A 12,055-nucleotide genomic window follows, 5' to 3' on the forward strand; every position below is an offset into this window, starting at 1 on the left:
TTCTCAAGATTTTATTCTGAATACTATTCGTTCCCTTTAAGGCAGAGGTCATCAGCACAGTGCACCTTCGGGCTAGCGTATCTTACCCGCGGATAAGAGACTGTACTACCGTGCATCTGTGGCTGATGGGAGGTATGCTTTCTCTCTCTCCCTTCTGCACGACGGTGCATATTGTGATACACTCCTTACCCGTTACTGATTTCAGAAAATAAAATAAAAAATCCAAAGATATTTAAATATCTCAAAGATACTATTTCCAAAATCAAATCCTATGAATAAAATCCAGCTAAAATGGTATACCGTTTTTGGTTTATTTATTATTTTAATTTTATTAGTTATTTTTGTTATAGTTGGAGTTGCTTTTTTAAAAAAATAATTGGTTGTTTTTGTATATGTTGTTGATTAATTTTTTTCAATTATAGTTTATTTTTACTATAGAGAATGCTGACGAGCACTTCTATAAGGGAAACTACTATCAGAAAATGGCAAGCTTATCTGGAAGTTTTAAATTGGTTTATACGTGGTTATCCTGCATTCTTTTCGTAACAAATTCTATAATTTTTTTTATAAACGTGCTTCTTAATAAAGCTGAAGAACATTCAAATTTTTCCTGGCTTTTGAGTAACTTTGTACATCATTTCATCCCCATTTCTTTCATTCACTTGTTTCCTCTATTCACTTATTTGTTCCTATTTTCCCTCACTTTCTGCTACATAGGCCTACTTGCTCTGTTTATTATTTTATTTTCTCAATTGTTTTGTTAATTTTCTTTGTTTCTCTGACTATTTTTATTTTCATTTACTGTACTAGTGTGCACCAAAATTCAACACTGTTGATTGTCGCACTTATCTGTTATCATATCACCGAAGTAATAAATTCCAACTTCAAGTATTCCACGTCAAAAATATTTTTAACACTGTAAGATTAGCAATGACATAACGAGCAAAGTATATTTCCATACACATAAGACAAGTTCCTGCGACTAACTCACCTTCAACTTTGTTTTAAAATAAATATCAGTAAGTGAAAGACAGTTGAAGATGTCGTTGACATAGCATATTAAATGAAAAATACATTCTTATAATTTAACACTATTATTTACAGGATAATTTAAGGATATTTTTTTGTAGGCCTATAGTCTTATTGCAGGATAAATTAGTTTAAATAATATATATTATTGTAGGCGAGAATAATTAACGTAAATAAATTTCCAAATGATATTATGACATTTTACAATAATCATTAAACAATTTATTATATTACATTGCAAATAATAATAATAATAATAATAATAATAATAATAATAATAATAATAATAATAATAATAGCGTAAAAAGAATAAATAATGTTGCAATCAGTTAACTATAAATTGCAAAGTTGTTATTACAGGGCATCAATATATATTTCTAAAAAAGAAATTAAGTTCAAAGACTTCAAATAGTCAACAAATAGTAAAATAAAAATCATATTAAACTATTCATAAAACTGTTTTTAAGCAAGTGTCCAGAAATAATGTCTGCAGCGTTGTTCCCGAGAAAGAGAGCGAGCGAGCGAGCGAGCGAGAGAGAGAGAGAGAGAAATTGATGAGCCAAAAAGACTTTAGATATTCATTTTGTCTTAAGCAGCTTAAAAGCAATCGATCATACCCAAAAAATTCAATTTTAAATAGAAGTAATAAATAACTCCAAGTCTGTGATCTGGAAAACACAGGAAGTAATAAATCTTCGTGTCTGAAAAGCAAGAAATGTCGAATTCTACCATACATGTTAAACACAGGTTAAACACTTCCCACATATATATATATATATATATATATATATATATATATATATATATATATATATAAATTATAGTCCCGTAGTTTATGTTGGTTATCTTAAAAATAATCTACGATATTTCAAACACTGTTATTTGAAACTTTTCGCGAAATTCGCCCATGTAGTTCATATCTAATGGAAGATAACAGCAATAGGAATTATTCTATTTTGTGTGTTTTGCGTACTAATTCTATATTAAACAAAACACTGCCATAACTTTCCTGCCTGAAGTATTTTCAATTTTTTGTACTTCATTTGAAGAGGAAGGCAATAAAAGCGAATTTCTTGTGAAGCTAGATTTTGATTGTGAGGAAGAACATTTCAGTCTAGACTAATAAAATTACTCTTCGCAGAATCGATAGTGTTCTGTCAACGAAGTACAGATGAGGAGGCGAGACCTGGCAAGTGAGCTGTGCGAGAGATGAAAGAGAGTTTGTTTCATGATGGTTAATATTATACGAATCTACCGACACGAAAGTTCATCTCAGACTAAAACCTGTCTTTCCCTTCCATAACCACTGATGATATAGCCACGGCACATGCTACGATCATAGGACAGGTCTTGCATCTTCTGCTGTATCTGGTCAGTCACACCAAACGGGCCTTAGGGCCCACTATTGCCTATTGCTCCATGAAACACCTTTTACTGTAATACAGCTTGATTACGGCGTTCAGTCCTCTTCTTTTCCCGGGTAACTGAGCCGGTCGCGGTAAATATCTCAATTGCCGTGTTGCAAGTGCCAGTGAAAATGGAAACAAGAGAACGTGATAAACTCTATCTTAGAGGCCATTATGAAAATCAAATTATTGGTGTAAAATGGTGATCGAACAGACAGCTTTTAAAGATGCTTTTTATAACATGCGAAAAGTGAACTTCGATTTGAGATCTAGTGCACACCTGGTGATGAAAGAAATTGAGGTTTTTTGGGAAAACCATGAATTCCAGTAGGAAAATTCCAAGGATTTAGGAAAAGATGGGGGCGTTATAGAAAGAGTAGAGAAAACTGCAGGAAAGTTCTAAACGGAGAACTCAGACTTAAAAAGAAAATAACAGGTATTCATAGATTAATTAGAGCAGGCATGTCAAAACCCTGCACATTGTGCAGTTGCGCACATTGTGCAACTGTCTCTGTACGATGTGCACTCTCTATTCCCCTACCTGGAGGGAGTGGATCGCCTTGGAGGGGAACGCGACAGGGCTATACAATACCTGCAGCAGCTTTTGTTTCAGTAACACAGTTTCAGTACGAGTGCCGATTTGGCTGTGTCTGTGAATGAGTTATGATAAATAAAGTGAGGCGTTCACAGATAACGAAGAAGAGAAATTACGAATCATATAACATAATTGTTATAAAGTTTTCCTCAGCCAACAATAATAATTATTTTAAAATGAAAGGCTTTCATCAGCCTATGTCGAGGTAATAGTGTTGTGAGGTGACAATTTAGATCAGATTAGTAAAGTTCTTAAAATATGATATTGCCAGCGCTTATTTCTTAATCAGTACTCTCACGGCAAAACGTACTTGACAGTGGCGTTATTTTGGAGTCTGTACTAACACAGCCATCAAAGGTTAGACGATTTACGACTTTCATTTCATAAACTGGTAAGTGATGAGAATATAGTGAGGAATACATATGAGGCTCTTGAGGTTGTAAGGAGAGAAGAAAACAACTATTTGCAAGGTGCAAACATTTTCTGGAAAAATATATAATGGCAAATTTTCCATCTCACGTCACAATATTAATTCAATATACTTATAGGCCTATTAATAAATCTTTAAATCTGACATAAAGAGAATATCGTCGCTTCACAGCTTGTGAACTACACTTTTAATTTCTTTGAGTAACGCTCCCAACTTTTCGATGCTTGTTCTCAACGTTTTCAAATAAACTATATGTGAATTTAAATTCTAAGCTTAATTTATATTTATTAATATTAATATTAATTTATATTGACATACAGCAAAGAAATAATTTCAGTGTAAAAACTTCACAATGTCCTACTGCATGTAATTAATTGGGAGCATAATATTTTCTTCAACATTTGTGCACCAATGGTCACAGTAAATACTTAATAATGCTTGACGAACAATGAAAGAGTAGGTTCTATTACTTTAAAATAATTAGTACCTATTACGTAAAATGAAATACTTGTTCGTTTCTTGTTGTTTCGAAATTACTGCAAATTTTTTTCTTCAAATACTGTATAAAAATCATATTAATAAATAATGCTTTACAAACCACTACTTTGTGAAGTATAACTGAGTAAGCCTAAAGTTTCTTGTATTACAATTGTCAAATATAGACACTGATAATAACTGTGTTTTTTTCGTTCTGCTAACTATGTTTATAATGTCCAAATGTCTATTTAATCCAACCCTAGAAGCGCAGAATAGATTATTGTACACCCCTCCAGCCAAGAACGGGTAAGAGCAACACTTGATTGATGCAACCTGCACAGACCGTCGATCCGCGCACATAACTGCACATTTAGAGTCTGATATCTGACATGCCTGAATTAGAGGATCTATTCGACATCTTCACATGAAGATGTTCTGCAGGTAATTAACATTGAATAAGATACGCAGTGTCTCTTAAATCAATTCGAAAAAGACCGACCAGGTTCAATGAGCGGAATAAATCAAATCATTCTCGAAAAGGAAAAGGAAAAGGAAAAGGAAAAGGAAAAGGAAAAGGGCACTCCGCAACAAAGTAATGAAATCCAAGCGAACTTGCTCACGGGGTGAAAAATCTAAGGAAGATAAAAGTTAACAAATACAGTTATTTTCAAAATATTTAAAATCAAATTATTCACCAGTTTAAAATATTTAAAAGATTCGTCTTTAATATAATTATGTCTCTCATTGATGGATTACAAGGAAAACAGTGTCTTCTAAGACTCATTTTCATTCAGTGGTCTGCCCAAGGACAGGTCTTTTACTGCAAACCCAGCTTCCTCCTGTCTTCCATATTTCTGCCTTCCTCTTCTTCTAGTACTAAGCTCCAGTATAAGTCCACCGTTGTGGAGTAACAGTTTGCACGTCTGACCGTGAAACGAGCGGGCCCGGGTTCAATTCTGGTTGGGACAAGTTTCCTGTTTGGAGTTTTTCGGGGTTTTTCCTCAACCAACTGAAGAATAATTGCTGTGTAACTTTCGGAGTTGGACCTCGAACTCATTTCGCCATCATTAATTCACATAATATCATCATCATCTATACCATGGCCTGGGTTATGTTCACGATGTGGCGTGCTGTACTCGTACAAGAGTGCGGTCGTTCGGCTACCCAATCATTTACAGAATAGAAATGGTAAGCACAATAAGTCTGTGTAAGCCAAATAAAATGGGGAGAGGGTTCATATGTTCGCTCATTATTATTTTTTTTGCGCTGACGTTGTAGCACATTCTAAGATTTAATTATTTATTGGTAGGATATAATAATTATAAAGCTTATACGGGAGCATATCTTAATATCAAAATCAATGGCTCAAACATTTTATAAATAGCATGGAATAATTTGTATTTATAACTTGTGATCACGACGACCAGGTTCTGATTTGTAGTTCTGTAGATAACTTACAAAAATCCTTATTTAAATTAAACAACACAAGTAAAACTTACAATCTAAACATTTTCGTCAGGGAAACTGAAGTCTTTGCATTTAAAGGGTCCCAAACATTAAGAGCAAAGGTAATTTTAGAAGAAAAGTCTATAGAATAAGTTAACTGTTTTAACTATCTGGGATGCAATATTTTATACTTTAAAAAAGGAGATATTACAAACAAAATCAATTAATTCAGTTATATATGCGGTACAATAAAAATATATTATCTTTAACTTGATACGAGCTCGTAGAAAAAATACTCCAATATAGGACTAAATGGAAAGAACATACAGAACGAATGGACAATCACATTTCAAAATTAGTATTGAACTATAGAGTGAAAGACATCAGAAATGATGGCAGACCGATGAAAAGATGGATAGAATAGTTATAATTCATTAGAGCGGAACAGGACTAATGAGGATTAATTCTTGATGATGATGATGATGATGATGATGATGATGACTTATAAAGGCAATTACCGACACGATTCGACAAGTTCACTAACTCTACAGTGGTTTTATATTTTGTTTTCAAGAATAATTGAGCTCGCTTCTCATTGTTTTCTTCATTTTAATCTAACTTTATCCATTACATAAGCATCTGAATTCTCTGACCATCTGGTTTCAATTCTCATAATCTCCACTTAGGAAAAAAAGGGAAAGTTAAAAAGGCAAAGAAGACGATGAATGTTCACTTCCCTAGTCTAGAATAAAAGTCAGCTCTTCTTAGTAACAACTGAAGACATCATTCTAGCGTACTTGGTAGAATCTCTTGAAATGGAGATGAATTTATTTCGCTTATTCAAGAGAAATTTGTGTCGGACTTCTCTGTGCTGGTGAATAGGTAATGCACTAGTTTCGAAGGTTGGATCTATCTTCGTTTCCACGTGAAAAGAGTGAATAAGAAGGAACTGTGGATATTCGTTTGCATCGTTATAATGCGCCATTCAACTATAAATTGACAATTCAGAAGTTTCAACTTAGTAGAATTTCATTTCTCTTCACAATTATGTTACTTTAGGGCAGTGATGTCAACTGATGCCCATTGAAGCAAGCGCGCGCTTTAGAGCCCAGGAAGGCCTGAGCGCTTTACAGCGAAAAGGAAAGAGACAGACGAAAGAGGTAGTATATGCCGCTTGGTCGAGCTATATACAAGTATGGCCAGCACTGATCCAATGGATAAAGGGAAGAGAACTTATTAAAACTGTATCCATGTTAATTTTCAGTTTTGTCTGAGAAGTGTAAGTGCATTATAAGAATGTAAGTTTTAATTTTAATGCTCATTTTTCACGAGTTTGCTTTTTTATTCAAAAGGAATATTTTCTCAACTTTTTTACAGAAAAGTGAAATTTTCAGATATATTTGTTCAGTAGCCTTACAGGTAGGGCCTACTAAAACAATGTTTTCATAAATCTAATATGTCGTAAATACGTATTATTGAAGATAGTGTATTAAAATGTTTGAAAATATTCGCATGGAAAATGTTTGTAAGGAAATGAATTGACAAAGCAAATACTGTTATATCACAAACAAAAGATATGTGCCTATGTGTTGGTAAAACGTCAGCTTTATAGCTTCAGCAGATTTCGAGATAATTTAACATTCTGATAACAAAAAGTTGCGCACCAATATCACCTAAAAGCATAATGCGATAAGAGTTTTACTATTATGTAATATTAGTTACAGTTAAAACATATACCTAGACAACTTTGCTTTGTACTATAATATTGTTTTGATTACTTTTATAAAACTAAAGATACCATCAATATCAATTTCAACTTATCATGTCATATTCAGTGTCTTTCTTTGGGATAACACTTTCTTTATGAATGATGTGTTTAATTCACTTAGTACAGTATAGTTGTAGTTATTATGGAATTTGTGTGAATATTCCTTCTTTACTCTTTATTATGTTATTAACGTTTAAAACACAACTGCAATATTAGGCTCAGAAATAGGTGTTAGTACTTTTGTTTTACAGACAATATAGAAAATAACAAACAGAAAGAAGCCATATAAAAATAACAACATAAAATGTCACGTTCCGTTTGAAGTTTGTGCACCACTGTTTTCTTAATCCAACAGGCTGCTTATTCTTCCTAGCATACCTAGCGCTTAATGCCCGCGCACGACGTCAAGATCAGAAAAATGCGCTTGTTTTGACATCACTGCTTTAGGGCAAGGGTGGAAACATTTTCGAAACCTGTTCTTCATATGTTATCAACAATAGACATTTTACATACAAACCTTATACTTGACCATTTATTTATGCAGTTATAAATGAAAATATTTCATCATCTGCGTTATTATAGAAACTACAACTCGCAAGGAGCTTCATACATGGGATTACGTACTCTTTCTTCTACAGTGGACCACCATTCAGTTCAATGAGAATAGACTCCAGACTTCGATTTTTGGTTTCTGGTACTTGAAAAAACGTAAAAATTGCGCCACCTATGCATATAACAGCGAACAACCAGAAGCAGACATAGTCCCCAATAGCACTAGATAACGGTGGATACATTTTAGTAACCAGAAAAGCTGCAAGCCATACTAAAGAGTTCGTGATGCCCATAGCAATGCCACGAACTTCAGGCCTGAATATCTCTGACAGAACTACGTAGAACATATTGCTAGCACCAGTTACTCCGCAGAATACATACAAAGAAATTAAAACAATTGGTAACACACCTACTACAGAGACATCGGTGCCTTTTTCTCGCAGAAATATGTACAGTCCGAGTGCTCCCACGCACAAACCTTGCAGAGTATACGTGGTGATCAGCACCAATCGTCTGCCAAGTCTGTCGCAGATGTAGTACGATATCACTGAAGAGACGAAACCCATAATACTGACGATGAACGATGAATATTCTGGTGTCATACTACCTCCTGCCATCTCAAATATTGTAGCACAGTAACTGAAAACTACATTTATACCAGAAAATTGTTCAAACATTGCCAAAAGGACAGCGATCAACAAAGCTTTCCTTGTGCCGCGTGTTGACAACTTAGCTCTCACAGTCGTCTGCGATTTCATCTGTTCGCTTTCTTGTATGACTGCACTGAGTTTTGACATCTCTTCCTCAGCAGCTTGTGTGCTTCCGCCACGCATCCATAAGTACGCAGTAAATGCCTCGTTTCTCCTTCCTTTGCCGAGTAAGAACATAGGAGACTCGGGCATCCAGAAAAATATCACCAAAAAGATTATTGGTATGACAAGATTGACTATTGCAGCGTTGGTGATGGATAAATAGGATCCAATAACGTACACCAAGATATACCCAATGGTGAGTGTAAGGCCACGAAGAACTCCGAGAGATCCCCTCATGCCGTCTTCAGACACTTCTCCGACATACATGGTGACGAAAACATTTGCTCCAGCGACTCCGAGCCCCATAATGAATCTTGCTGCCATGAAGTAGCTCATGGAGTTGCTGAAGATGATGAACAGCCACCCGACAATGAAGGCAATTGCAGTCAGGTACGCGGCCGCCTTGCGCCCCAGGTTCTGGTTCACGTAGCCATACAACGGGGCAGCGATGAAAGCCCCGAAGTAGGGAAGGGATCCCAGCCAAGACTCCTCCTCCGTCGTGATGGGTTTCCCATCCAGTGCGGTGTCTTTGGCGTGTAATAGCGGAAGAGTGGGTGATGCCCAACCCTGCACAGCGCCGCTGCCAACATTGATGCCATTTGCTGAAAAAAATAATTAAGGAAGTCCATAAAAGAGCAGTTCTTTGGATATGTTGAAGTTTAAGAAAAATTATATAACTTCTGAGTTTATATCTTGAAGAAAAAAAAATTAAGTTCGTGATGTATTGACGTCATTCATTACAGACGACACTGATTAAAAAATACAGGGTGTATCACGAGGTTTTCCCCCGGTTTATGGAGGTGATTCCTGGTGTTATTTGGAACAAAAAAATGTAAGTACAGTAATGTGGTGACAGTCATAATTAAGGAGTTACAACTGATTTTCGAAACACGCCATGGTGTATGTAGCGCTAGACATGTTTGTGCAGGACTAACGATGTGTGGGGGGAAGATTTAACGTTTCACATTCCAATGTATGGAGAATTATTTATGAGAACGGACTGTATCCTTTTCATTTGCAAAAAGTGCAGCATTTAGAACCACATGATCGTGCCAACCGTTTGCCTGCCAGATCCCCAGATTTAACACCCTAGATTACTGCATCTTGGGGTGGATGAAAGACATCGTGTAACAGATTAGGGTGCAAACACGAGAAGCGTTGATTCAACGCATTCTCGATGCCGCAGCGACAATAAGGAACGAACATTTGAAGTTACGAAATGCTACACGCGCGGTTCACACCCGTGCGAATCTTTGCCTTCAGTTGCAGGAAGGAAATTTTGAACATTTGCTTTAAATCTACACACATCCACTGGTATAAAATGAAACACTTGTTTGTATTCCAACTGTGATTTCCGTTTTTGTCAGTGACATCCTCAAATAAAAAGTTTCTTCTGATTTGTTCAAATTGCCGTAACTCCTTAATTATGAATGTCACTCCATTACTATATTTTCATTTTTTTTTTTCAAATAATATCAGGAATCACGTCAATAAACCGGAGGATAACCTCGTGACACAATCTGTAGATCTATATTTTAAGTAAAATTATAAAATTTCTGCAGCACTGCTTCTCTATGGAATTAATATTCTCGATGTAGCTCATTACTTACTGTTGTTAATGTCAGAGCTAAAAATTTACCGCTCTATTTGTACTATTTTTGCATAAACTCGGTATTTTCCAGGGATATCGTTACGTCTTATGTGTATAGTTTCCGGATAAGTTCCCTCAGTTATATATATATATATATATATATTAGCGTGGTCCTTATTTTTCAAGTTTTAAAATACCTCCCTCCCACTCCTCCAATCGATTCTCTCTGGCTTAAAATTAATGTGGGTAAAATTCTGATCCAATATGTTAATATTTAAGATATGCTCATTCCAAGTGAAATTTCCTTTTACTTAGCTGTTATTGTGCGTATTACGTGGGATCTTTTGGAACCATGTTTTAATTACTAAATAAATTAATCATCAATCGATGTATCATTCTCTTAGGCCTATTATTGGTAACAACATGAAACAATTGAAACAGTGAGATTTTTACATAGAAAGCTGGAGGTCGATATTGACAGTATACAAGAACACTATGAGCCGTAGAGCCTGATCATTAATAACAGAAGAAGCTGAATTGTTACGTTGTTTTAAGGGAAACTACTTAGTCCACATTCCAGCACATTACATCTGGCGTCTAATCGATAACAGAGGGTGAAGAAAGACCCTGGAGGAGTGTAGACTTCTTTGAACCGGGATAGCACTTGCGGTGTTGCTGGACGACTTGCAAGATGAACTGAGTCTATTCCTGGTCTTTCGTCAGCAAAGCATTGTATTCCTGCATGAGGGCGACCCTCGTTCCGCGGTGTCGTTCACAACGCGAAGCTGTAGAACGATCTGCTCTGCTTACAGTTGATCGGGATTTGTAAGGCAAGTGTCAGGTTCCACCTCCAAAAATGAATATGGGATGGATATAATCTGAAACAACCTCCGGGTGTTCCTTGTTACAAAACCTCGAAGTCTGCTGTCAGGTATTGTAGCCAATTTCAGAGTAGTTCTTTTTGGAAGATCGTCATCTGCCTCATGACTGAGTCTTTTCAATATCTTCCGCTTCTCTGATGAGTCAACGTCTCTGTCAAATAATGTGAGTGCTACCAGCTCCTCACGTAGACACCACAGTGGTGTTTGTGCCACAAGGACTTTCAACAGATTCAAATCACTGGCGGGAGGTGCAGTTGGCAGCGAGGAACCAGGCTTTGAGCTATACACTCGCAGTATACACTAGCTTGTCCAGAAGCTGTGAGATGGTAACTCCATCACTGGACTTACCTCCTCCTTGCTAGCAACTAGTTGGAGGGAAATTCCTAATATGCTTGCAAGTCTAAAAAAGAAACTTCCGTGGACCGTAACAGTTCTTTTGGGACTATAACCTGCGGCTAATGATGATGATTAAATCTGGCGTTCTTTTTTTTTAAGTTGGTTATTTAATGAGGCTGTATCAACTACGAGGTTATTTAGCATCGATGAGATTGGTGATAGCGAGATGAGACCGAGAATTCGCCATAGATTACCTGGTATTCACCGTACGGTTGGATAAAACCTCTGAAAAAACCCAACTAGGTAATCAGCCCAAGTGGGGATCGAACCTGCGCCCGAGCGCAACTTCAGACTGATAGGCAAGCGCCTTAACCGATTGAGCCACTCCGGTGGCTCCCGGCGTTCATGTTGAGGCACTCTATATATCACTGCATTCGTTAGATGTTATTTATCAGTGCGTGGATAGAAATAAGAAAAATATACTTAAGTGCGATTATACGACTTGAACATATTACCCAATTACCCATATGTCAGTATGGCACATCCTGCATGAAATTAAACATCGTTGAGCATACCCCAAATATGCTATGATCGCTCCAATTTTTGACACATATCCGTTTTTAACAGAGTACGTGTACTACTAGATAAGAGGGTGGTAGGTGTGAATTTCCGAACTTTTTGTCAGGTTATATAAGGACCATCCCCATATATATATATATATATATATATATA

The 12,055-nt window shown here is 36.1% G+C and overlaps 1 protein-coding gene across 1 annotated transcript in view; it reads right to left on the reverse strand.

Moving 5' to 3' along the window:
• Positions 1-7,783: 7,783 nt before the first annotated feature.
• LOC138705592 (facilitated trehalose transporter Tret1-like) overlaps positions 7,784-12,055 on the reverse strand; it is a 31,511-nt gene continuing 27,239 nt past the window's right edge. The window contains exons 3-4 of the mRNA XM_069834194.1: positions 11,020-11,267; positions 7,784-9,117 (exon numbers count right to left, since the gene is read on the reverse strand). Of these exons, the coding sequence (XP_069690295.1) occupies positions 7,784-9,117; positions 11,020-11,267 (1,582 nt within the window). The remainder of the gene's footprint in view (positions 9,118-11,019; positions 11,268-12,055) is intronic.

The sequence above is a fragment of the Periplaneta americana genome, chromosome 9, assembly GCF_040183065.1.
Source record: "Periplaneta americana isolate PAMFEO1 chromosome 9, P.americana_PAMFEO1_priV1, whole genome shotgun sequence".
NCBI lineage: Eukaryota > Metazoa > Arthropoda > Insecta > Blattodea > Blattidae > Periplaneta > Periplaneta americana.